The 27,703-nt window shown below is 38.0% G+C and overlaps 3 protein-coding genes across 31 annotated transcripts in view; 2 read left to right on the top strand and 1 right to left on the bottom strand.

Moving 5' to 3' along the window:
- Window positions 1–251: 251 nt before the first annotated feature.
- Window positions 252–5,713, bottom strand: vps29 (VPS29 retromer complex component). 2 transcript variants are annotated; one of them, XM_029461303.1, is made up of 5 exons: window positions 5,603–5,648; window positions 3,927–3,938; window positions 2,057–2,248; window positions 1,378–1,613; window positions 252–758 (listed from the first exon to the last, which is right to left on the bottom strand). In XM_029461303.1, the coding sequence occupies exons 1-5, from the start codon at window positions 5,603–5,605 to the stop codon at window positions 641–643; spliced, it is 561 nt and encodes a 186-aa protein (XP_029317163.1). In that variant the 5' UTR covers window positions 5,606–5,648; the 3' UTR covers window positions 252–640. The 2 variants fall into 2 exon arrangements, with proteins under 2 accessions (XP_029317163.1, XP_029317164.1); XM_029461304.1 differs by lacking the exon at window positions 3,927–3,938 and having other exon boundaries at window positions 5,603–5,713.
- A 534-nt stretch (window positions 5,714–6,247) lies between these two features.
- eif5 (eukaryotic translation initiation factor 5) lies at window positions 6,248–14,493 on the top strand. 4 transcript variants are annotated; one of them, XM_029461039.1, is made up of 12 exons: window positions 6,248–6,337; window positions 7,739–7,958; window positions 9,922–10,062; window positions 10,258–10,339; window positions 10,455–10,627; window positions 10,726–10,837; window positions 10,945–11,072; window positions 12,143–12,304; window positions 12,524–12,685; window positions 12,774–12,938; window positions 13,526–13,666; window positions 14,080–14,493. In XM_029461039.1, the coding sequence occupies exons 3-12, from the start codon at window positions 9,991–9,993 to the stop codon at window positions 14,176–14,178; spliced, it is 1,296 nt and encodes a 431-aa protein (XP_029316899.1). In that variant the 5' UTR covers window positions 6,248–6,337; window positions 7,739–7,958; window positions 9,922–9,990; the 3' UTR covers window positions 14,179–14,493. The 4 variants fall into 4 exon arrangements, with proteins under 4 accessions (XP_029316899.1, XP_029316896.1, XP_029316897.1 ...); XM_029461036.1 differs by having other exon boundaries at window positions 9,783–10,062; XM_029461037.1 differs by having other exon boundaries at window positions 6,307–6,342; window positions 9,783–10,062.
- A 2,870-nt stretch (window positions 14,494–17,363) lies between these two features.
- The window catches only part of mark3a (MAP/microtubule affinity-regulating kinase 3a), a 41,757-nt gene continuing 31,417 nt past the window's right edge, over window positions 17,364–27,703 (top strand). For 24 of the 25 annotated variants that reach the window (XR_003834351.1, XM_029460010.1, XM_029460009.1 and 21 more), the window contains exons 1-3: window positions 17,364–17,964; window positions 23,312–23,494; window positions 24,280–24,333. Coding sequence is in view for 24 of the 25 variants with exons in the window: in XM_029460010.1 (XP_029315870.1) it covers window positions 17,914–17,964; window positions 23,312–23,494; window positions 24,280–24,333 (288 nt within the window). In the remaining variant the exon portion in view is untranslated. Of the gene's footprint in view, window positions 17,965–20,805; window positions 20,860–23,311; window positions 23,495–24,279; window positions 24,334–27,703 lie in introns of those variants that run through there. The other variant, XM_029460008.1, reaches the window with a different exon arrangement.

Raw genomic sequence — 27,703 nt, 5'->3', positions numbered from 1 at the left:
TTCTCTCTCTCCACTCTCTCCTCTCTCTCCCTATCTCCTCTCTCTCTCTCCTCATCTCTCTCTCTCTCTCTCTCTCTCCCCCTTCTCTCTCTCCCCTCTACCTCTCTCTCCTATCTCTCTCTATATCTCTATATATATAATATATATATATATATATATTTATTTATTATTGCTCTTGACTTGCAAAACAATGATTTGGTCCCACCTGTGGTTATTATTACTGTCAGTGTTATTAAAGGCAAAACAACCGATGGAGTGAAATTAGATCTTTATTGTTGGTAATAAATGAATGACATAAAGGCCGACTACATGAAGCTAAAGGTCTGATGGTTACAGGACGACATGACGAGGGCGGAAATGACAAAACAAAAACAAAAAAGAAGAAAAATGGCACCAAATATTTCTTTGTGACATTATTGCATTCTCTACAGTTACCAAATGACAGCTTGGATACAAGCAAATGTTGATGATTTATAAACAATATAATACATATTTTTCTTTTAGAGTTAAGTTACTGAACAGTTTGTTCCAGCATTAACATTGTGGTGACTGCAGGGGAGCTGCTGCCCCCTGGTGGAAAGGAATGAAACGATACACTGAGCCACGCTAACCAAACTCCTCCTCCTCCGCACGCCGTCCTTTAAGATTTCTTGTACTCGATTCTCTCCACCTTGACGTCGTCGCCGATCAGCTGATAAACGTACGTCACCACTGTAGACGCCTGGATGTCCATTAATACAAAAGAGGGGATGATGTTGCTGTAAGGAGAGAAGACAGATGTGTTCAAGGTCAAGGCTTCTGACTGCGTGTAATTATAGTCCGTCTTCTCCTGTTACAGCTGTTGTACTGTGTGTCACACGGGACAACACCATCAGGGGAATGAACATCTACAGCAATATCTATTTCCAGGAAAATCAATTTGTCTGACGAATTATAAAGTCAAAGTCATTCGAAATCTTTCTCCAGTAACAGAACAAAAGTCTCAGCATCAAAACAATGTTCATTATATTTTGGATAATTGATGCATTAGTGTGCAGATCACTTTAATGTTGCAGCCGGTAAAGGTGGAGCTCATTTTAATGTCTTTAATACGGCTGGGTGGTTTAACCTGTAATAATAATACATGATCATTTACATAGTTTTAATAATAGAGTACATCTACAAAGTCACTAAAGTAGAGTAAAAAGTACAATATGTGCCTTCTGAAATGTCGTGCAGTAGAAGTATAACGTTGCATAAAATGGAAATACGCAAGTTAAGTACAAGTACCTATAAATTGTTCCTGTGTCCCTACCTCCCATGAGAAGACAAAGGTTTGCTGCATCTAACAGGTCACAGTGGGAGCTCGTGTTTCATGCGCGTGAATAATTCCTCTACCTTTCCAGTGCGCTGTAGGCTCCTGTTGCTGAACCAGGGTTGATGTAGAACTTGTTTTCGTTCTCGAACGCCTCGAACTTGTGCGTGTGCCCAGAGATGAGGATGTCAACATCCAGCTGTCTCTGGAGCAGCGCCAGACTCGCCATGTCGCCCCATGGGATCACCTGGTGGCCGTGGATGAGACCGATCTTAAACTGGCCCACTGTCACCACCTTCTGCTCCGGGTAGTTCAGGTTCTGAGAGGGAAAGGAAGGTTTACGTACAGCGGTGATGTTCACACAGGTTTAACAGCTCTGGCATCAAGTTCTTCAATGTGGTTGTTTCTAAAAACTGTGAGCGAGGAAGGTAAAACTCAATTTGCGAGATGGGAGCAATTACAATTTCATTACACGGTAATTAGTCTTTAGTATCGGCAAGAGATCCATTTCACTTCCTTCTCGCTATTAAATATTGAGTCACATAAATTACGTCTTTTTTCCCCACATGTACCCGTAGTTAAAAACCTCTATTGCAAATGATGTAAAGTTCTATTCTGCTGGACTTTGAAGAACAATGTTGTGCTCCCAACACACTGTTACGTCTACGCAGTCTGTCTTAACAAGAAACCTGAAATCTCAATTTGGCACCCACACTGGTAGCCCAATTAACTTCATTTAATTAATTATTCCGATATACAGACCTCATCAAAGTCTCCCCGGACTATGTGGACGTCTCCAGCGAGAGTCTTCAGGTAGTCATAGCTCTCCTTGGTGCAGAGGTTTCCTGTGCAGAGAATGTGCTGGATCTTCCCCGGGACCAACAGCTTCTTGAACTTGGCTGGCAGGGTGTTGCACCGATGGGGGATGTGCAGGTCACCTAACACCAGGACCAACTGACAACATCGCACAGACACACACACACACAAGTTAGTCACCCACTGACGAGGGAGAGGCTCTGACATGTAGCATCTGAACATTGGAAAAAAGACAGTGGGCCGAGGATAGAGCTCTGTGGGATGCCGCAGGTCGGGATCCACCAGAACTACTGTACTTCTCAGTTGGTTATTATCAAGTCGTCTCATAAATTGTATAACCATCTGTCCACTGTACCGTTATTACACCCCAACAACATCCTGCTCCAGAGGAATTCAGTACAGTGGATAAACAGGCTAAATTCATGAAGCTCAAACTTGTAAATAAGCAATGGTTGTGTCAGTAACAAGCTCAGTTTATCAAGTGTCTGAATTCCAACTGGGCTGTGAACGTTACTTCTTACATAATCTGAAAAAACCCAGCCCATAGGGATTGGAAAAATATAGACTGAGTCAATACAGATGGATTTCAGACACTCAATAACAGATGTAGGACATGAGAGCGAGATAATTATGTTTTCACACAACCCAAGGAGTCAATAAGAATAAAACACAAACAAACTTGAAGGTTCGTACTCAACATGAAATCCATAAATAACCTTTTAACTTCACTGGCCAGCAGAGGGATAATGTAAATGTTATTTATGGTAGCATGTTACGACTTTGGTGGGAAACAAATCAACATTTAAAGCTTCTATTTTACACCGTAAATCAGTTTAGCTGATGAAACGTTGCATACAGCTTTGAGACAAATCAAGAGCTGATGGACACAAATTAAACATGTGCAATTGTTTTGTTTGACACACACACACACACACACACACACACACACACACACACACACACACACACACACACACACACACACACACACACACACACACACACACACACACACACTCTAAATACAACACAAGAAACTTGCTCCTGATTGGATTTCATCACCAAAGAATGACGAACATGTTCCAACAGAACAAAATGCGAAGACTCCATTTACAAGGAAATCCTGTTTTATAATATGAGTCACTCGTAAGGATTCCCAAAAGAGTTGTGAAACACTCAGCAACACGGCCTTAAAGCCCGTCTGAGTCATAGATTCATTATTTTGAAATTCTGTATTTTGGGAGGGGTAAAGTGAGCACACATGAGAGAAGAGAAGTATGTCAGGGAGAGACTTGAGAGAAAATACAATGAAAATCAATGAGGCTTGCTAGAATAAAACAACATTACCGGGTCATTCATTCGATACCTCCACACAATCTGTCCGTCATGGCCTCACGTGACAACTTGCTCAAGAATTTAAGGTGAAATTAAAAAGTAATCTTTTCTATAACATAAATGTAATTTACTATATCTGACCACTCCTGTAGTGTGAGGGGTTCAGGAAGTAACCAGAGCTTTGTGAGCCTTTTTTATAGTATGTTTTTATACAGGGTTCAAAAAGCTTTTGTTTTCCTCCTCTGACTTGTTCCTAGACTATTTTAGTTAAATGAGCAATTGTGTTGTTTAGGAGAAAAGATGAGCGCAGGCGTAATTAAAGCATCATAGCCTACCGGGCAACACGTCCCAAGAGTTCAGTTGCTGAATTAGCAACAGAAACAACAGACCTCCCCAGCTGTGCAATCCCTAACCCTTGTTAGCATGGCAGGCAGAAGAGCGAGCAGAAAACAGGGACCCAACACAGAGCGAGGGCACTTACCCGGTGAACAGACTGGTTGATTGGAGACAGGCAATGAGGGGTGAGGAGGAGAGTGGGTGAGATAGGGAGGAAGGCAGGATGTGCATGTGGAGAACGACACAAGGAGTGATCAAAGATACAAAAAGAAAGAAAACAAAAAGACAAGAGTTGGGAAAAACTGAAATTAGAAATTAAAAAGTGAATGGAATAAGATATTAAATCATTCAAAAACAAATAAGAAAAGTTAAACGACAATGTGGTTGAATCGATTGTTAATGGTTGATGGTTAGTGATAAAGAACATATATCTTTTCCAGCTGAGCAAAATCATGTGGAGAAGCAAATCAAAGTGCGGATCTTATAATCAGTTGTGGAATGTAACTAAACACATTTACTCCAGTATTGTTCTAAAGTACAAATTCAAGGTACTTGAGTATTTTAATCTAATACTACTTGTACTCCTCTACATTTCATGAGGTAAATATTGTACTTTTTTCTGCACTACATTTGTCTGACAGCTCAAGTTTCATCACCTTCCTGTCCAGTGAAAACAATGGCAATAAACTGAAGGGTGAAGTGTTTACGGGGAGACAATTCTCTCACTTTTTAAGCCAAATAAACTATTTAAAAACCGCCTTGGATCAGCTGGAAAATGCATCTTTACAAAGCTGAAAACAGAGCTGTTTTTCTGAGATACGTTACAAACATATGATGCTGTAGATTAAACTACCCACCAGAATATAAAGTACAATCAGTACAACCTTTACAGCTGTAAAATGCAACATACACATTAATGCAGTCTGTAATATTAATCCCAAATCCTCATATATAATTAGTAAAACACTGACAGTCAACATGTTTAATGCAGAATGAATACTTTTTACTTTTGATACCTTAAAGTACATTTTGCTGATTACATACTTTTACTTAAGTATGGTTCTAAATGCAGGACTTTTACTTGTAGTGGAGTATTTCTACTGTGTGGTAGTATTACTATACTTCTGATTAAGTAAAGGATCTGAATACTTCTTCCACCACTGGTTATAATCAACCAACATGCATAGATTTAAACTGCACCTAAACTTATTGTTTTTACAAGTATCATGCTCCAAACTATTGTGCACACGGTGATAATTCCAGATAGGATACAGAAAGAAAGACAGAGAATGAATGAATAAACGTGCAGTTGTAGTCCTAATGTAAAAACAGTGTTATCTAGCTAGTTGGCTTAATTCAGAAACTTCAATTGGGGTAAATAAGTGAGTGATAAACATCATTATTGCTGCACAGGAAAAGTGCCTGATAACATAAAGTAGCTGTTAGCCTGTTAGCCCAGCTAGCATACAAAAAAAGTAAAAATGTGTCGTGATATCAAATAAACAGACAGTAAGAATGGATGATGAACAAACATAGGAAGCTGAAAGACCTCCGTGCAAATGAAAAGAGTGACTTTAAGGGTGCTTGCAGCTTGTTGCTGTGAATCTTTTGGGGGGACTAAACTGCCCAGCTGTCATGTGATCGTTGATCCATCTCGCAATGAAGCTTCCCTAAAATAAACCCCAGAATTGAGACTGTATGGACGCGCTTAAAAACATGATGTCGATCCTTATGTCGACAACTAGTCTAAGAAAGTATTGTGCTCGAAACGCGGGCTGCAAATGTGGTAAAATTGTGGCCTTTTCGCCATTTCATACTCACCATCTTCTATTTTGCTGTTTCTGCTAGTCAAGTTGAGGAAGCGCCTACGCACGTACAGCGTCAAGCCATTAGCCAATGAGAGGAGAGAATCAGAGTATGCGTCAACCGAGATATAACACTTCCTTTTGGCATTTCAAAATAAAACGAGTGAAACGTATTATTATTTAATAATAGTTGAATAATAGTAATAATAATAATACTTATTATTATTATTATTATTATTATTATTATTATTATTATTATTATTATTATTATTATTATTATTATTATTAGTAGTAGTAGTATTATACTTTGACTACAAAGACAAAAAAGACAAATTAACAGATAATTAATAAATAAAAATATAATTGATACAGTAATAAATGAATTTCTAAAGCACAGTAAAAGTGTTTAACGTTTAAGGCTATTTGAGGGGAAATACCAGTGGTGGAAGAAGTATTCAGACCCTTTAGTTTATTAATTCAACGTTATATATTTATTACATTTGCTTAAGATTAAGATTTGTTTTCTATATCTAAGCATTTAGAGACATTTTTAGGATATATATTGTGTAAAATATTCATAACTTAAAGGAATTATGTACCACCAGAGCCATAAACACATAAACACGAAAACGGACATTTATTTTTAAAATGAATGCTACGACCGGAAGTTGCTAGCTACGTGTCGTCCATTACCTTGACATACGTCAGTTAAAGCGACGTGAGTAGCAGTGTTTCGCAGAACATTCGAGAGGTAAGGTGCGAAATTATTTCATCAAATTTTCCTTGGCCTCATCCTGACGTGGATTTCACACCGACAGTCGCAATTCAACTGAGAAAATCCAGCTAGATAAACCAACGTTATATGTACTAAACTATGTTTTATCTTTACCCAACCTTCTCGTCGTCGTCTAGTGACTGCGGGACGTCAGTTGGCTTAGCATATGGGCTATGGCTATTGCCTGGAGTGCTAATGCTAATGCTGTGGACGCCTGTTTATATAACGGCTGTTTAGACGCAGAATGTGCTCGTATCACCTTGAGGATACGAATTCTTTCATGAACTTATATGTTTCTTATAATTTGGGGGTCATTTGGCGATGATACAGCACATGTAATGTTAACTTTAGCTAGTTAGCTGTATGTCGTTACCCGCTCATTGAATTACATTAGGTTACTACTATTCAGATATTGAATCATAACTCATCTATATATGTAAATATAAATACATATATATATAAATGCATCGTGGGAAAATATAGCCTACTATTACAGTTGTCATGCTTCAGTAAAGAGTTTTAATAATTGTAAATTCTTGGATTATTACGAACCAACAAAACACAGTTTTAACCACATGATAAATACATGTGATCTAGTTTGTATTTAAACTGTACAGATAATATACAAAGATAATTATCCTACTTATTGTTCGTAATGACACGAACCAGTATGAATTTAGTGGAATTGGGTATGTTTTAAACGAGGGTAAATAAGGACACGTATAAATAACAGATGTATATCTGTCAAAGGGTTGAACTAAAGTGATAAGTAAAGATTGTAGTTATTAGCCTACACCCTTTTTAGCCCAATGTTTTTCCTTTTAAATTAATGCCTCACATATATTTATTTTATGTCTTTAAGCATGATAAATTACTAAATTACCTACCTACATCTTTACATAACTAAACCTTTGAGAATCTTCCTGACCTTTTTAATAATATACTGTGTGTATATGTGTATGTGTATGTGTATGTGTATATATATGTATATGTATGTGTATATATATATATATATATATATATATATATATATATATATATATATATATATATATATATATATATATATATATAGATAGCACTTGTGCTTTTATAAGAGAATCATGTTATACATTGAGTAAAAGGAGCTTCACATAATAAACATAATAAAATAAAAGTTAAGAGAATGTCTTTGTAAAGAAGCGATTTAGCAGATTAAAGTGAATCCAGGCCATACACTGTGAACGTACACTTTATTTAAAGAGTGATTCATTATAAGTTACGCTGTACGTGACGATGGAACAACCCACCAATGAACGACAACACCTGATGCTGCTAACGTTAGCGTTTTTAGTCCGCAGTTTGTGTGGATAACAATACGCCTCTTCTCCCCTAAAGGTCCCCTCAAAACCCCCCGAGGACTTTCCAGATAACCTCCGAGCCTGGCGCCTGCACTGTTTGGACGCTTTAGGGTGTTGAACTGTGCATCTTTGAGAGCTGAAAAAACATCAAGAACCCCTGCTGTAATCAATACAACACCAGCACCAGCCATCGGCCACCGTTCACTGCGGCTCTTGGACGATCAGCGTTGTGTTTATGTCTTTGTTTTGCGAAAACGGTAAGTTACAGGAACAGTTTACGACCTGTTTTAAATGTTTGACTAGGTGTATGATGCGTGGTTATATTTTCCAGCGTTATTATTGTGCAATATGACGTGTTTTCTGTATCAAAATGGCGTCTCCCAGTCCCACTCGTGTGCAGTGGCTGCATGACGCACTCTGCACCAAGCAGCCAGCTAAAGCTAGTTAGCCTGCTTCCGAAATAGCCTCGACCTCTGGCCCTTCTGAAATGCCTCTGCTTCGGACATCATTGTGTCACTGTCACACTGGCTGCGAGTGATTTCATGTCGTGTCGCACTAAGGAAACTATAGACTAGCTGGTGTTAAAGCCGTCAGCAGGGGGAGAGGAGTTTGGCAGCTGCTAGGCCTACTCCTGTTTGTGACCTAATAACAAGAGAAGGCCTTATGTGACTAAAGCCAGAGGCCCTCATGTAAGACAAAAGGCTTTCACAAAACAATTTTGTATGTATATGGTCACAAAGGCATGTAGTTTAGTGCCTGTGTTTTATTCTTCCTTTTGGATTAATCTGTCATGCTTGCTCACTGTTGGATCACGTGGTTATTTGCTGCCTGGATTTGATTTTGTCAGCAGTATTTTCAAAATATAGAGGCCTTTCATATTTGTAAACTATCTGGCAATGTAGGTAATCATGCTCAAACTTGATTAAAATAGGAGAGATAATTGTATAAGGGGCAATGTCCCCCAGCTGTGTCAGATAGTCTCTGGACCTCTATGCCTGTCCTTCAGCACTGACATGCCTGTTTCATAACTCCGTCTGGTCTGGTTAATAATGGCTGTCAGGGGAAATATTATATATTTTCTCAGAATGCAATTCTGGCTGATTTTAACCCCCTAATGTATGAAACTTGTCATACACCACAAGAGTGATTTGTATTTAAAAAAAAAACTGATTACTTATAATCACATGTGTAATATAGATGATGTACTATAGGTTAGATAGATGAGAGAAAATAAAGAGTGAGAGAGTATAAGAGAGAGAGAGAGAGAGATAGATAGAGAGAGATAGAGAAGAGGATGAGAGAGCGATATATATACATTGAGAAATAGGATATGAGAAAAAAGAGATATATATATTGAAAAAATATTATATATAAATAAAAAATATTATATATATATATACATTTAAAAAATATTATATATAAATAAATTAAAAATATATATATTAAAAATATTTTTAAATATTATATATTAAATATATTTTTTAAATAATAATATATATATATATATATATATATATATATATATATATATATATATATATATATTACACACACATATATATATATATTACACACACACACACACACACATATGCATTTAAAAGTTAATGATATAATTGGGTTTATATTTGTTTGGGCTCTAAACATAAAAAATATTTAACAGTCAAACTCAAAATATTTAGTTATTTGTCTTTTTAGCATTTTTGCTTTTCAAAAGGAACTTTAAAATAAATCAATGGTCTCCCTGTTGTCTCCCTCAGCACGAGCACAGACATGAAGTCATGCAACACAACTGCATATCGACACATGGTATTGGGAAAACGCCACTTTGCATTCAGTGTACAATTTAAAAAAAATAATAATAATAATAATAAATAAAAAATAAAATAATGAAAGTTGTGAAGTGCTACATGGTTGAACCAGCAACAAAAACATTTCAGGACTGCAATAAAAAAAATTAAAACTATAGTTTTTGTTATATCTCCTATTCTGTCAAGTTGGATAGGACACGCATGCAGTTACTGTCATACGTTTTATTTTAAATTAAATATTCATTGATTTTTGTCGCTCTCCTCTTTCAGAGCTGTTGCGCAGCCGTTGGAACCTGTGTGGTGGAAATCTAGTCTTCAAGCAAGGAGCTTGCGGCCACAGCGGCACAGCGTTTTTCATGTCAGAGACAGAGCGCGCTTGCAGTCGTTTATGTCATCCCCTCTTTTCCAGACAGAAGATCCCGAAAAATCCCCAACCAAGATCCTTTTATCTTACTGATAGTGCTAACATCCAGCCAAAATGTCTGTCAACGTCAACCGCAGCGTGTCAGACCAGTTCTATCGCTACAAGATGCCCCGTCTGATTGCCAAGGTAACGGCCCGCTGTGGCTGGCTTTTAAATTTGTACATGTTTGAGTTGTGAATATTTAAAGTTATAATAGAAGCGGAGAGAACACCATCTTCATCAAGTTGATGTTTCCTGAGAAAAGATTTATGATATTCTTGTAGAAGGAACATTGTAATTTTCTGACATTTCGGGTGTCGATGGTTTGTGTTGCGTCTCCAGGTTGAAGGCAAAGGGAATGGAATCAAGACGGTCATTGTCAACATGGTAGATGTTGCAAAGGCACTGAACAGGCCTCCAACATGTAAGTAACGCGTGCAGCATCATCTGTTTGTCCTGTTTTCCCGTCGTCTAGCTGGTAATGATATAATAAATTATTATTTTTTACTGTGACCTCTGATGTCTGATCTCCTCCGCAGACCCAACCAAGTTTTTTGGTTGTGAACTCGGTGCTCAGACCCAGTTTGATAGCAAAAACGACCGTTACATCGTCAACGGATCCCACGAGGCGAACAAGTTGCAGGACATGCTTGATGGGTTCGTCAGAAAATTTGTGCTGTGTCCCGAGTGCGACAACCCTGAAACTGATCTGGTAAATATCCCACAGCATCTGTAACGTAGGTCCTGGGAAGTTTAAGACTTAACCGTAGCTTTTATTGATTTTAATAAAGTTTTATCTGTTTCTTACAGCATGTCAACCCCAAGAAACAAACCATTGGCAATTCCTGTAAAGCCTGTGGATACCGCGGCATGCTTGACACCAGACACAAACTCTGCACGTTCATCCTCAAAAACCCACCAGGTGAGATTTTGCAGAGTTAACGGTCCAGCTCCCTCTTGGGTTGAACATAATGGGAACTTTCACTCGCATAGATTTTGAAATTGACAATTTTGCTTCTCCATTAACAGAGAGCACTGAAGGTGGTGCATCTGTAAAGAAAGAGAAGGAGAAGAAGAACCGCAAGAAGGACAAGGAGAACGGCTCCGGCAGCGGAGAGGCTGGAAGCACAGAAAACTTTGATGCTCCTCAGGCTGTGGTGGGTCTCTAGTCCAGGATCAGGCAGCTGCAGTCTCAGTCTACTTTTCTTTTCTTACATTATTTATTAAGAATGCATAAAATACAGTATACAAATAACAAGACCCTATCCAACAAACTCAAGAAAAAACCCAAAACATTCTCTGTATCGAATGTATGAATATTTAAACATAACAATAATTATGAATAAATAGATGATGGCAAAGTGTAATTCAAGAGGAATAAAAGAATACACAATGAAAATAAAAAATAAGGTGGAAAAGTTTGTAAGCGGTGAAGTATCAAACCTAAATTAGGAAGAATTAACAGACTCAAAAATATCCCCATGAAGAGACAAATCTAAATATCGATTCCACATCTTTGGTCAAGATCATAAAATAATCACGGCAGAGTTTAAGTCGTCTGGGACCAAAGGAAACGTGTGGCTGAAAATACAAGAGCAAGCGCGACAGCGGTCTCATTGGGCTACAGCAGGGGTGCCCAAAAGGTCGATCGAGAGTGTTGTGCGGGCACCGTTAAAAAGAATATACATATAGTCTTTGTCTTGCCTTGCGCATGCACCACTGTTTGTCTCCCGCACACACCTAAAGTCAGAGCACAAACCGCCGACAGCACCCCACTTATTGTTGAACTTTAAGAATCGTTAAACTGTTGGTGGTCGCTGAGTTCAACGTCCCCCTCAGCAGCTGACTAGTCAATGCAAAAACAAAGATCAGCAAAGTCCAATCACTCCCTATCGCACAGTTCAATGTTACTTTTGATTCTGTGGTGATGGCGCTCCATTGTTGAGACACGGTTTTGTTTTTTAAAGTACTAAAGTAACGGGTGCAAACGTTTGCAGTTGCTGATGATTAGCTTTCATATATTACGATTTAAAAAATACAGGAAACTTCCCCGTATTATATTTTGTAGGCTAAAATGTAAAGTTCAATGTTTTAATCTGAATAAGCAGTTAAATATTTTAATGTCAGCTTTCGGGGAGGGGGGGGGGGGGGGTTTACTGAAGGTAAGCCTGCAGTAACTACTTCAAAAGTACACTTTGATCATTTAGTCTGACCTCTCTGTCGTCAGGATGGAGATGATGATGATGAGGACTGGGCAGAGGAGACTACAGAGGAGGCGCAGAGGAGGCGAATGGAGGAAATCAGCAACCACGCCAAGAACCTCACGCTCAGCGAGGACCTGGAGAAGCCCCTGGAGGAGAGAGTCAACCTTTTCTACAACTTTGTGAAGGTAAGAGTTACTAGACTTATTCACATCTTCCTCCTCAACGTTTACTAATGTTAAAGTAATTGTGAGGAGAAGTTAAAGATGAGCTAAAGTGGCAGTAAAGAACATGGTTTGAAATATGATGTAAACCGTCCTGAAGTAAAAGCTGGCTGTTCCAATGATACGATGGCTGTTGAGCTACAGGAAGTACCTCGCCCTAACGTTACTGCTTTCCATTTCCAGCATAAGAAGGAGACTGGAACCATCGACGCAGCTGATAAGGAGATCTTGGCGGAGGCAGAGCGTCTGGATGTGAAGGCCATGGGCCCCCTCATCCTCAGCGAGCTGCTCTTCAACGAGAACATCCGCGACCAGATCAAGAAGTACAAACGCCACTTCCTGCGAGTAAGTTGAATGAATGTACACGACTGAAGTCTTCAGTGGTCCATGTAGGGGATGAAAACTGAAACATTTCTTCACATCAAATGTTCAGTTCTGCCACAACAACAAGAAGGCCCAGAAGTATCTGCTGGGGGGTTTCGAGTGTGTCGTGAAGCTGCATCAGGTCCAGCTGCTGGCTCGAGTCCCCATCATCCTCAAAGAACTGTACGACTCGGACCTGCTGGAGGAAGATGTCATCTTCGCCTGGGCAGAGAAGGTGGGTGTATCCTCTTTTATTAAATATTAAATGTACATTATAGACTCAGAAATTAAAGGATGAAATGCTTATTAAAGTTAAACGTGTACTTGTAGCAGCGATAATAAATGTTTTCTTGTCGAGCCTCACCGCACAGGAGCAGTTAATATTTTAAGTGCTTATTGTTTTTGTTTTAAAGCATTAGTTTTATTCCCTTATTAAACGTGGACGAGACCAGTTATGCACATTTAATACTGAAATTTATGTTTTTATTGAAAATCTAAAATGTTGGAACTGGATCCCAAAAAAACATCTTCAGATTAATAAATATTATAAAAATATCAGATTAATTTTTCATGCTTTGTGTGCCTAAAATGTTTCTATACATTAAATTTGTGAAATTAGCCCCTTAACTACTTTTATTGTTGCATTATTATAAAATGTTACTGTAATTAAAGCGGTTGATGGAAGGTAGGAGACGTGATGATCCTTTAAATCATCACGATTTATAATCTGGATTAAATGTCACAAGCAGAGCTGTTTGGATTATAATTTGTAATTAATCCTCGTTACCAACCAGACTGACTGACTTTATTTTCCTCCACCAGGTTTCTAAGAAGTACGTCTCTAAGGAACTTGCCAAAGAAATCCACGCTAAGGCTGCTCCTTTTGTGAAATGGCTGAAGGAGGCGGAGGAGGAGAGCGAGGGCAGCGAGGAAGAGGAGGTGGAAGATGATGAGAACGTGGAGGTAACGCATGTAGATCACTTTATGAACTTTGTTTCACCCAAAGCGAACACTTTAATCCCACATGGAATCTAAAAGATTGTACGTTACAAACCTGCGCAGCAGAACATCTTAATGTTTTGGTTTGTCAAATAATCTGTCTACTACAAAATGGTGCCGGATAAAAACAAAATTGCAAAGGAGAGATGTATTATTATTATTATTATTATAATTATAGACATTTAAAATGTCCCGCTGTAAGGGCAGTAAATAATACCAAGTTTTATTTGGTGTCTGATTTTGGTCTGAACTCACTTTTAAAGATCTGAACAATAATAACACTAACATGGAAAGTACTGTTGTAAATCTTGAGACCCCTACACTCCACGATGCGTCTGGTCCGAAACGTGTGGATGATAAATGTTCTCCGTCCTCAGGTGGTGTACTCGTCCTCTGCCCGCGAGCTCAAAGTTGAGACTGTGAAACCCGACAAGGCTGAAAAAGAAGAGGACGACATTGACATTGATGCGATCTGAGACTCGGAGGATGATGCTCTCCTTGTGTTGTGCTTTGACTCACGATGCCCTGTATACCACCTAAATGGCTGGCCTCTCCCTCCTTTACTTACCCCCCACCTCCCAACCCTCCTCTGCTTTGTGGCATGACTTAACATAGCGCTTTACTTGCTGCACATTAACTCTGTAATTTTGAGATGTATTCAGTTGATGAAATGAAGTCGCTTGGGGATTTTAATCATGGGTGTTTGGGGATCATTTTGACTGCACATTTTTCTTTTTTTTGGTCCCTGTATTTTTCCAGTCAATAAAGAATGAATGTTTTGCTATCCACCACACTTGGTTGTTTATGTGTGATGGCCACTGTTCTCGTTTAGGTTTAAAGTTAATGGAATAAAGAACCTGCGGTGGGAACAGCTGCAGTTTGTTTACTGAAGGCGTGCTTAGAGTACAAGCCTTTTAAAGACAGAACATTAAGTCTGCTGAAAGGAAACATGTCAAAAGTCCTTTAGCGTCACTTTACTCTAACAATTTACAAACTTCAGTTAATTGATGATAAATAATCACTAGCTGCAGCTGTATTTCAAATATGTAATCGAAGGATTATTTAAAAGCTCCTTGATTTAGTTTTCTACTTCAAATAGTTTTGTCATATTTCTGGTATTAAAAACCAAATTAATTACTTTATGCAAATCACCTCTTACAAGTCAATCAACAAACTACGTTTTCTGTAATATCAATAGAAATAGGTTATTAACAGGATTTAAATAAACATTCTTACATCTAATATCAGGAAGAATAGCTCAGAAACGTCCTTTATTGTGTCAGATCTGGACTTGAACATGACAACTTGCATATAAGTGACACATTTAGAGAACATTAGCATTTTAAGGGTCATTTGATTATTGATATGGACTTTAAGCTTAGTCCTTATAGGGCTTCATGTAGAGCAACGGTTAGTTGACTGATAAGTTTTGCAAAACAATAAATTGCCTAACTTTTATGCATAAATGGCAGAAAATGCTGTTTTCAGCCTTTCGGGACAGACACGAGACGTCCCCGTGGACTTTGAGAAAGTGGGATGGACATTTTTCACTCTTTACTGACATTTTGTTGACCAAACGATTAATCGATAATGAAATTAACCCTGGCTGCATGGATAAAATAGACTTAAACAAAATTGTGAACCAGATTGTTGTCCAAAAAAGTACACACGCCTCAATCCAAAAACGTTTTATTCATGCAAAGTTTAATTGAAAGTATAAAACAAAAGGTTTTCTGCATTTTCTCCCCTTAATAACTGAGTTTGAGCAAAAGTATTTTCCTTTGAAGCCAAATAAATCCCCACACACACACACACACACGTTTCCTATCATATTTAGTTTCAAATGTCACTTTCAAACCAATAAATTCAAATTATGCGATTAAAATGCAGTTTTTTTAATGCAGTTATTCAAGTTGAGCCATGTAAATAATTAAGTTCCTAGTGACATATTTCTGCCCATAGTTTCCTCCTGGATGATGACAGTCCTCTGTACTTTCTGGACCAATGGGATTCAGGTGTCCTCACTTCCTCCACCCGTTCAGTCGGATTCACTGACGCTGCGTTCAGGGGCTGTGGGAAATAAACCCTGTCGCCGTTTCAACACAGCACACCTCCCAATCTGACAGAAGTTATTGTGTATTTTTAAGAGATAGATAGATAGATCTACTTTATTGATCCCACATGAGGAAGTTATTGTGTCACAGCAGCTGCAGGTTTTCAGGCATTGCACAGGAGTTAGAAAATACACAGTAAATAAATACATACATCTATAGAATACACAATATACAATATAAATAAATAAATTAGAATACACTATAATCTACCAAACTAACATAGGATACACACTATATACATGAGACACGTGTGCAAAGTAGTTACAGTTCTTTTTTATTTTTATTTAATTAATTACTAAATTATTAATTTACTGAATTAAAATATAGCAAATATGTTCTGCATAGTTTTCACAAACACATAAAGTAACTTGCTTTTGAATTGAGTACATTGACATTATAATCAACTTGTAAATAATATAATTACATTTTAATCGAGTAATCTAAGTACATTTACTCAAGTACTGTATTTAAGTACAATTTTGAGGTACTTGTATTTATGTATTTCCATTTTATGAGACTGTATACTTCTAATCCACTACACTTCAGAGGATACTGCAGTTTTTACTCCACTACATTTATTCGACACTTAGTTTTACTTTTTTACATATAAAAACATATGACATATGATAGTACAGTACTATACTGCTAATCCCCGTTGACAAACTACAACATTAAAATGCTCATACATGATGTAATCGTTAGTCAATAGTAAAAACATCTGATAATAATAAAACACTTTAAAAGGAGTTTTACTTTTGATACTTTGTTTTTTTATTTATTATATTTATGCAGGTGAGATTATGAAGATTAATCTTAAACATCAGGCATGCAGGCATGCAGGCAGGCAGAGTTAAATAAGAGGTAATAGAAATTAGGAAATTGTATTTTTTCAGGATATTACAGTGATGATAATCCCCTGGATTTTAGGATTAGTTTATAAGAGTGTGTACACAGGCTGGAGTGTTGTCGCACCTGCCTGTGACCAGGGGTTGTATTCATAAAGCTTCATAGTACAAAGAGTTCCACCGAGTGACCAAATTCTTAGAGAAATCTTAGAATTACCATTGAATACCATTTCAATTATTAAATAATAATAGTAGTAACAAAAACAACAACAACAACAACAACAACAACAAAGCTACTGACATGCATTTCTTAGTCGTTACACATTTAAGAGACACTAAATAAAATCCAATTACAATTAACACAATTTAAAAAGATGGTTCTGAATTAAGAAATGTATATTTGTAAATATGAAAGTTCCCTAGTAAAATAAAAAAAATGTTAACTGTTAAATAAGTGATAATATGTTTTGACTTCTATGGTAATATATAATTCTTGTAATACAATATTAGCAACCATAAAACAGATTAATTGTACTTTCTTGTTCAGTCTTGCAGAAAGCACATTTGTTATCAACATTTGAAAAAAGTTAATGTTTGTTGGATTACTTTGTGTAATATTTTCACAACACTCTGACGTCGGAGCCGGGGAGGGGTCCGTGAAGGCAGCCTAATCCAGCCCAGCCGCTGAGTAGCCATTTTGGTCCCACCTAAAACGGACAGAGCAGCTTCACTTTGGGCCGCCGGAGATGGAAGAAACCCGAGTCGACGGCGACTATTTCAGCCACCAAACCTTCTGAATCCCTCTGAGAAACATCGGCTGGTGACACTCGACGCCATGTCTTCTTTTTGAGCAGTTTCGACTCAAAACAAAAAGCCTGGGGTGTTTTTTTTTTTTTTTTTTTTGAAGTGGCGACCGACAGTTTAGTTAGCTTCACTGACTCAAACCCAAACGGACAGACGAACACTGATTTGAGTTGGGGCGGTTTGCACGCGCCATGTAAATAAGTGAACATTATTATTATTATTATGCTGTTTTAGTGAGGGTTTTTCTTTATTTGATTTCAGTCCTTAACAGTTTAGGTGCTCGGCTCTAACACGTCCGGTTTAAAAATTGTCACGATCCATGCTGAGACTGTTTCCCCCCGGAGTGCAGAGCTGCAAAGCAAAGCAATAATCTCTTCTTCTTTTTGACTGAAAGAGGTGTCGTGGGATTTTTTTTTGGACATCAGACGTTGACTGGTGGAATATAAAGATGTCAACAAAAACTCCTTTGCCTACGGTCAACGAGAAGGTGACGGAAAGTGTGAGTATCAAGGATTGTTTATTGGGTTAGCTGTAATTAATTGCTGTAAAATCCAATTCAATTGCTTCTTGAAGGAAGTGTTTATTTTTTAAACTGAAATTGTTGGAGATTATGTTGCATTACTGGGACTAGATGAGAGCTAATTGTTTCACACTTTCGTAAACAAGCATATCCTCTACGTCAAACACGCCCTTTTAATTTAACCCAATGTTAATATTGAGACATATTTACGTGTAATTTATATTTTTGTTTTAAGTTTGAATGTAACTGTAGGTAAAAATTGGGAGGAAGTCGGAATATTTAGGCCCAAACCACGAACAAAACTACAGTACTTTGCCTACTGGTTTCTGGCAGGCAACAGTAGTTTCTTTGCAGGCTCCTTATTGGCTCTCCCAGCTGTCACTCAAAGCTCTCAACCGCTCAGCTTCCAAATATGGTCCTCATTAGTCCCGCCTCCTCATGACCAACTGTCTGAAAGAGCGTTGTCAAGGTAGCGACAATGTAGCTTCCGGTCAGGATTTTCAAAATAAAACTAATCTCCAATTTGTGATCAAGCAACAAAGCATTGTTATAGTCATTCAACAATTTATCTATTGTTATTTACTTGCCTTTTGAATATGAAATAATTTTTAAAAATGTAGAAACTACATTTTGTTCACATTTTGCACACATGTTTATATTTAGAGGACAATAGAAAAAAAAAAAAACTTAGACTTCAACTTTTTAAGTTTTATAAAATGAAAATCTATCAACTAAAGGACGTATGACGTACAATGCATGATTTATTCTGACAAAAAGCAAACAAATAAAAATATCAGGGCTGCTACTGAAGATTGTTTTCATAATCTGTCAATATCTTTTCCATTTAATTTCTTTAGCACTACACCTCTATCATCTAATGTGTAAAAAGTTTCCAGAAATAGTGACACACATGTTACAGTTTACAGGCGACATCTTTTAAATATCTTATCTTTTTCTGATAAATAGTAGACAGTCAAACCTTGAGTATATTAATGATTAAACACAGAAAATTTTCACATTTGATAAGCAGTAATTAGAGAATAATAGCACATTTTCTTTTATAATTGGCTTTAACAATTAACAATTTCACTGAAGTTAGTGTTCATTCATTGTTAGTTGAAAAACAAATGAATGTTTCTCTTAATTGTGTAATCATTTACTCTGTACAGTGTGACAAAACACTGAAAGTCTCCATCACATTGATAGAAAACAGTATTTGAGAAGCTCTGTAAATGACTCACAAAATAGTCACAGATTAATTTTCTGGCAATGGACTCAAGAAGGGCTTTGATTGTGTTGCTTATTTATTTGTTGCTGATAAATTTACCTAACTATTTAGGTTGTAAGATGTCAGGAAATAGTTGTAAATGTCCAGCATCCAAGGTTTTTATTCTCACTGATGGTTCCAAATCGTAAATTACTTCATTTAACAACTATATAAAACCGAGACGAGCAGTAAATCTTTACCATCTAGTTGCTGAAACCAATAATTGTTTGGCATTTTAACTTAATCGACTTATTCTTTCAGTGCTATAGGACATTAACTAATTGGACAGGAAAATGGAGACCTGTGAGCTACTGTACATGCATATTTTATTATCTTGATTTCACCTAAAACATAATCTACTGTGTCTATAGCTGCTTTGTTCTTTCTCTTAATGCTGTAATCCATACTTAAACTCTTTTGAGCATGTTCTCAGTTTGGCATGATTCCACTGGGTTATATAAATTCATACTTATCTCCATCGTGTTGTATCCTTTCCATACATTCCTGTTATTTCTCCCCACATCCTAACTGTGTATCTGCAGCCACACGTAACGTCTACATGTGATATTATCAGATCTCATGACTCATTACGGTAGCGGCAGAGAGTCAGCTGGAGATAAGACTTGTCCTGCACAAACAAGAGCACCGAGGGCAATAAGATGTTGGGAAATGTTATTGATCCCTGTAGGGAAAATTAGGTCATTTCAGTCGCTGCTATTGTGACGAAACAGTAGCCAGAAACAGACGGCTGGACACCAGCAGAAGCAACACTCGGGAAAAATAACAATTATTTCATTAGTCGATCAAAAGAAAATCTATTAGTAATTATTTTTGATAAATGTAATTTTTCAAGCAATAATGGCAAAACATTTGATTTGTTTAGGTTCTTAAATGTAAGAATTGTGTCTTTATATTCTTATGTATATTTAGTTTACATTGTATAAAAATAGATTTTTGTTTTGGACCGTCACCTTGTGCTCGAGGATATTGTGGTGACCATTTCCAGAGTTACTGATGTTTTTATATAGATTAATCCAGAGGATTATAATAAGGATAATAAACGGTTTAAAAGGAAATAAATAATTATTAATTGCAGCTCTAATTTAAAATAGATTGTGAAGAATTAAAGGTTAACTAGAGCTGAAACCATTCGTCCATCTCCAGAAAAATAATTGGATTTATGGTCGAACAAAAAGTAATTTGAAGACTTCCCGTTGGCGCTGCGATGCCATTTGTTGACACTCTTTTGACGTTTGATTATTGATTTAATAAAAAATATTATCCTCAGGTGAATCGGTCGTTACTTGCAGCCCTAATGTTAACATGTCAGCATTACACTGTTCATTAAGAGACCGTACTTCCCCAACGCCCAGCAGCTAACTAAATGCTTTTAATCTGAAAGGATAACGTCCTGGCTTCCGGTTTCGGTGTGTCTGCCTGCAGCAGGTTTGACTGGGATCAGTGCGTCCTCCCTCTCTTGTCTCTCTGTGGTTTTCTGGGCTCTCAGTTGGGAAAATCTGGTGTAGTGGGAACCTCTATGGGCATCATCAGTGTTTTCCTGTTGAAACATGACGGGCTCTCAGGGAGCCAGGAGACACCGCAGCCTTGTGAGTAACCACTGACGAGGAAAAGATCAAATTAAACTGGGACATATTTCCTGTTTTCTTACACAAAGTTGTTAGCCAAACATTTAAAAAGAAAATGGTGCTTTTATTGTTTTAAACTAAAGATATTTCTGTGTCCTTTTATGATCAGCAGATGATAAATGTTTGAAGGAATAGTTTAATGTGTCCCACAGGCTTCCTTAGTGGCGTGTCTGTGGTATTCAACAGTGACCTTATCCTATTTTTATCTCCCCTGCTATCAGTGCAGAAGGCCTAAAATATTCCTTTAGTGACTTAAAGTGTGAGTGCTGCGCAGCAAGAGAGTTTAAAGTGACCTTATTGTGGTTCATGGCCTTTTACATCCTGTGGTATCTGTTAAATAATTCACATAGAGAAAGTTTATTGTCTTACCTAATAGTAACTTTATATTCTGTAGTATTTTTAAAGAAGCCTTATCGTAGCTGTAATCTCTGCACAAGATCTTCAGAGTTAAGTGTGTGAGAACTATTAATGTTTTTTTAATTGCATTAGTGCACTGTGGAGTGAAAACAAAGTTGTTTCTTGCTTATCAAGTTTGACCTTTGCTCTGGCTTTATATAAGATTCTAGATTAGCATGAACGTTTACCTCTTGTTGTTCGTTTTTAACACTTTTGTCATTTTCATTGTCTGCGGGGTGAATGGGGTCAGTCAGGTCCGGGATGGGTAGAGGGCAACGCCACTGTTAATGAGGCATCGGACAGTCGATACTGAGGCCGCGCTGAGTATCTATCAGATTTATTTTTATGCTGTTGGGACACAGAGGGGGTGCTTTTTTTAACACAGCAACCAAAAACAATCAATCCCTCCATCGGTAGTGCTGTGCAGCACAAAACCACGACAGCAGACTTCTTCCTGCACCGAACATTAGTCTTTGATTAAAGATGCGGTCCGGAGTGCGTTGTGTACTCTGGAAGTCTCCTGGAGAGTTTGAACTTTCATCCAAGTTACCTCTGAATATATTCCTTTTACAGCCTCAAACAATCCAACGTTCAGGGTTTGGAAAAGGTCTCTGTTTTTAAGGTGCTTGAATTCAAATGTACTGCTTGAAAACGATGCTTTATTTGAACATAATCTGGTGCTTCATCTAAACAATCAGTCATGTAAACCAAAAGTCTTCTAATATTTGAAATGAACAATCTCGTCGTCTCCTGCGTCTCAAACAAGACGCGGAGCGAGCAAAGCATTAAATCATGACCAAACCTGGGATTCAAGGGTAGTATGAACAGCTGGTTAGTGACAGTATACATTGATTGCTGTGGGTATAAAGGAAACATGTAAATGTTACTGTTTCCAATTGCATTTAAAGTTTAACAGTTGAGATGTGGTGATAAAGGTTTCGAGAGTCTGGAAATCTTTGGTTTGGGTACCTTGAAAGTGCTTGAAAAGTACAAATCTGTACGAACCCTGGATGTTCTGACTAACGAAATACAAAATGTATATAAATTAGTGACACGAAGCGTTCAGGGTTAGGGCAGCTATGGTGCTATTACACACCTTCTGTTGTGGTAGCTGATCTGCAGAACAAGAAAGTGAGGAAGACGTGAGGAGAAAATATCTGAAACAAGCAACAAACTGTCCTGAAGCGGAGATGAAGATTTCTGCTCTTCAACAGTCACATTTTTCCACGTTGGTCGTCAGTCTGTTAAAGTCTGCGTAAACGTGACCTTCCTTCATATGTTGGAGCGAAACCATCATCAATAATGAGCAGCAGAAAATGTTTCTAACCTGTTCGTCTTCATTACGCTTTAAGTTTATACAAATGTTCAATGTGTAACTTGAGTTTTATTTAGCTGATTTTTATTAAATAATTCGATCAACTATAGAATTAATCTGCAAAAGTGTTAAATAGATTAATTCAAGAAAACAAATGAACTGGTTCCGCTCTGTTAACTGAGGATTTCGTGCTTTTAATTGTCTTATATTATGTTTATAATATCGATCTCTGGAAGCTTTTCTCTATTTTTCATTTCATTTACCAAATAATTAAACACTTAATTGATTAATTGTCAAGGAAAGACATGTTATTTGTAGAGCACGTTTAAATTCAAAGTGCTTTTTACGTAATGAATGAAACATAAACTTTCAAATTAAAAGAATAGAATAGGTAAGGAGAGAAACATTAAAGATTTAAATGTGTACTATCCTCTGGATGTGTGTCCCGTTCTGTGTTAATCTCGCCTGATATTAATGTAATACCTTGCTCTGATATTCGGTTGATGGAAAGTATGAGTTGATCAGCCGTCTGTGCTGGTGGAAGAACATCTTTCCTCGTCTGGATGCTGAACTATAAATATCAGTTTATTTCCTGCAGAGTCTAAGTGGACGCGTCACACTGGGTCAACATGAGTGGCAGCTGATACATGAAGATGTTTCACAGCGTGTACGAGAGTCTAAAATAATGTCTTTCCCCCACAGCACACGTCTCACAGTAATGGACGTCAGGAGATCGGCACACGCTCGGCCCGTACCGGCGTTCGATCCCGCAGCTCAGAGGAGCCGCAGCAGCCTCACGTCGGCAACTACCGGCTGCTCAAAACCATCGGCAAGGGCAACTTCGCCAAGGTCAAACTGGCCCGACACATCCTCACCGGCAGAGAGGTGAGACACAGACGCTGTTTGTATACAGAGTGAAGTCACGTTTTACGCTCTTATTCTGAAAAGATTAAGTTTGGTTAACTTTGACCAATGGATTCGATCAACGGCAGCTTTAGAAATATGGTAAAGAGTAACGGAAACAAAGAAGGTGAATACAAATATACACAGAAGACTTATCTTTCCCTTTTTAACGTGCGTTATTCAGTGTTTTTAAACGGCAGGTCTGTTTGTTAGGGAGAGGAACTGACCTGCGGATAATTCTGAACATTTTGATTGAGAGACCCCTAGAGAAAAAACGTGCTTATATTTCCGATCTCTACTAAAACTTGGGTATCGGGTACATTTCAAATGATGCGCTCCGCAGCCCTACCAGCTGCACACGCTGACAGATTCACCGCTGTAACCCGTGTTGGCGGTAATGGATGTTTTCAGGGCGAGCTGCTGCTGAACATTTGATTTGTTCATAATTGATGAACAGAAAGAGCTTCTTCCTAACCGTGCACAACATTTTAAGGAAGCGAGGGTGCTCTTCTCCCCTCAGCCCCCTCCTGATTCTGCTGTTAATTATTTGGCAGTATTTTTTATTTTTTAAAGGAGGAAGTGAACCGTGTTATTGCTCTCTCAGATTGTCTCTAAAGTCTTTTTAAATGATGACGATAAATTCAGTTTCCTTTTCTGTGTGGTTGTCTTTTTTGCTAGATTCAGTACTTCCTCTTTTTCACGCTTCTCCTCTGCTGTTACATCCTGTTTAACTCCGTTCTGATTCTGTGTTTTTATTCTTTCCACAGGTGGCAATTAAGATAATAGACAAGACGCAGTTGAACCCAAACAGCCTTCAGAAGGTAATTTACCCTCCTCCTCCTCCTCCTCCTCGCTCTGCTGTTATACTCTCACGCTGTGGCAGAATTAATTTATGAATTCATGAAGCACAACAGATTGAGTATTAATTGTGTAAATGGGAAGCGGGGCATGCTGGGACTGAGCATGTGTTTGTTCTCTATATAGAGTTTTATTATTTCAGTGAGAAGCTTCTGCAGTGGAGGAGATGATTCGGCTCTATGTCCACTGTCCCACTTAGGTTTTAAAGGAAAACTTTGGACTTTAAAGCTTGTTAAAATCTAACCTGAGGCCTAAAAAGATGTTTGTATCTGTCGGTGGTGGAACAAGTATTCAGATCTTTACTGAAGTAGAAATACTACCGTGTGTTACAAGTCCTGCATTCAAAATCTTACAAAGTACAAAAGTATTGGCATTAAAATATACTGAAAGAACTTCAGAATTGCCTATTTCACAATTACATATATTTATTATTGGATTATAATTAGTGATGCACTAATGTGTTCATCATTTTAATGTTGCTGCTTTGTAGTTTAACCTATAATAAAACATCAGTTTATTATATTTCGTATTACTAATGTACATTTTTAAAGTAACTAAGGTGTAAAAAGTACTTTATTTCCCTCTGAAATGTAGAAGTATAAAGTACAAGGAACCTCAAAATGGTATTAAGTACAGTACTTAGTTACTTTCTACCTCTGGTATCTGTCGGCGTTTATTAGTTTCTGTTGAGCCAATTCAGGATAAAAGAGTAAATTTAAAGAATTTTGCCACTTTTAAGATTTAGATTTGTCCATTTTGAACTGTAAACTGTATTTTCTTGAACGTTTATTAGCCTCCAAGAGGAACCTTTTTTCTGCTCATGCTGCTTTTCATGCAACTGGGAGTGACAGTTTTGTTTTCCTTGTTAAATCAACCAAATCAGGAAGCGGGTTTGCTTTTAAAATGCAAATTTCAGGAGGCTGAGAGTGAATGCTTCTCTTTTGCTTCCCAGTGAAAAGCAGTTTCACTTTACAGTTTAAAGTCAGTGAGCTGAGAACGAGCTGCCCATAACTCTGTTTCTCTTTTTGTGTGTTTACACTCATTAGCAAGGGAAGTGTGTGTGTGTGTGTGTGTGTGTGTGTGTGTCTGTGTCTGTGTGTCGTTTTTGAGCTGTACATTTTGGCACTGTGTCTCGGTTTGGAAGTGGTTTTTAGAGGAAGTCAGAGCGATATCGACCCTGCAGCTCCGGAGGCTCTTTTGCTCATCAGACAGAGAAGAGGGCACGGGGCGGAGTGTGGTGGCGGTGGCTGCTGGTGACGTGGTGATGATGTTTGTTGACGTTCAGCCGCCACCCGTCGCTCGGCTCTTCTCTCCCTCGTCCCCTCTCGGCGATCAGCTAGTGGTTTTCCATCAGTTTTTCCAAAGCTCCATTGATTCTGGCCTTTGTATCTCAGAGGCCCGGGCCCTTTGGCGTTGGCTGTGACACGACGCTGACAGAAAAACACTGAGTCATGACGGCGCTGTTCGCGGAAACACAAAGCGTGAGGCTTTTGTCTGCGGTTCTTGTTGTTTTTAGGTTACTGCTTTGTCACAGTCTAGAGAAAGAACTTTTAGGAATTTGTCAGGTTATTTTCCTGCTGCTCACCAGGGATTTAGATTTCTTCTAATATGTATTTTAAGGAACTGGAACACACTTCAATAAAGTACTTTTTATAGTGCTTTTTCATCACTGACACTTTAAATGTTTCCATTCCTGTCGCATGTTTCTATTTATAGACTCGCTTTCTGTACTTTTTCTTCTTTGGTTGATGAGTTGGATATCCAGAGTTAAAGGAAATCCTGACATGGATTAGATTTGTGGATTATTGTAAGCGTATGGCTCTAATCTATAATACAATTATTACCTATAATGCACGAGAGTTATATATACCACTCGTCTGCACAGTAAACATGAAGCTAATGCCAACAACCAATTGGCTTAGCATCGCTTAAAGACTGGACTCGAGGAAGTTGTTGGTCCTGGACAAGAAATAGTGCGGAACATACGTCCTCATAAAGCACAACATTTAGTTATTACTCTTTGGGATTTTAATGGCTTGGATCTGGTGGTTATTTTGCTCTACTCTCCTCTTTCCTGTGAACTGGTGCTGCTGTAACAGCCAACCTGCATCAGAGCCGGCACCGCTGCGACCTGACCTCTTATGTAACTGTAAGAATTGGCGAGAGGCTGATAGCGGGGGATATCGTCTCTGAAGCCTAACTGTTTATTTTCAGCCTCTGTTCTTAATAGTTTGGAGGAGCTGAGTCGACATTCACATCTGTCACTAGCTCCTGGTAATTCTTCTTCTTCTTCTTCTTTCTTCTTCTTCTTCTTCTTCTTCTTCTCTTCTTCTTCGTCTTCTTCCTTCCTTCTTCTTTCTTTCTCTTCTTCTTCTTCTTCTTCATCTCTCTGCGCTGGCTGGGGTCTGGTGGGCTGCTCTGCTGCGTCTTCGTCTTTGGATGAGGAGATCGTCGGGAGCGGTTAGGAGGCGCGGGCGGAGGGGTCGACGGTCTGGATGGGTTTCTCTCCGGCTTGCTATCCCTTCTTCGTCTTCTAGTGCTTTCTATCCCTTCTTCGTTTCTATCCCTTCTTCGTATCTCTATCCCTTCTTTTCTTCTTCTATCCCTTCTTCTTCTCTTCTATCCCTTATCTTCTTCTTCTATCCTCTATCTATCTCTTCTTCTATCCTTCTTCTATCTCTTCTATCTCTTCTATCTCTTCTTTTTCTATCCCTTCTTCTTCTTTCCCTTCTTCTTTCCCATCCCTTCTTCTTCTTCTTTCCCATCTTCTTCTTCCTTGTTGTTGTCCATGTCAAAGGTCATGGAGGGAGTGTGCCACTTGGAAGTCCTGATTAAATGTAAACAACCTCTGCTCCCTGTGCTGAGACTTTGCTTTTCATTGAGTGGTTATAAAATCCTTAGACGTCATTTATAGCACATTTTTTCAGCTTGTAGGCAGGGACTCTGCAGAGCGTCCTTTTATTTACAATTTTTGTATATATATTCAGATTAAAATGATCTTTTTAATAATTCCAGATTTTGTACGGTACGACTGCTTTAGGGCTACAACTAACACTTACTGTCATCGACTAATCTAACTGATCAGTCCTTAGATTAAATGATCAATTGTTTGGCTTTTTCCATTGTTTTCTTATGTTTTATAGGCAATTTGTGACTTCTTCAAATGGCTTGTTTTGTATCTACCAACTCGGTGTTACACAACCTGGAACTCTGAACCCCAAAAAGGGTTCAAACTATTCTGCTACACAAAATTCTTATTTAATATTTTTTGGACCTTTTCTCTAATATTTGCTTTTTTCTCGTGTAAAAAAAAAAGTAAAGTTTGACCTTTTT

The sequence above is a fragment of the Cottoperca gobio genome, chromosome 22, assembly GCF_900634415.1.
Source record: "Cottoperca gobio chromosome 22, fCotGob3.1, whole genome shotgun sequence".
Classification (NCBI taxonomy): domain Eukaryota; kingdom Metazoa; phylum Chordata; class Actinopteri; order Perciformes; family Bovichtidae; genus Cottoperca; species Cottoperca gobio.
The sequence above is the reverse complement of the archived record's forward strand: the minus strand, read 5'-3'. Positions and strand labels throughout refer to the sequence as shown.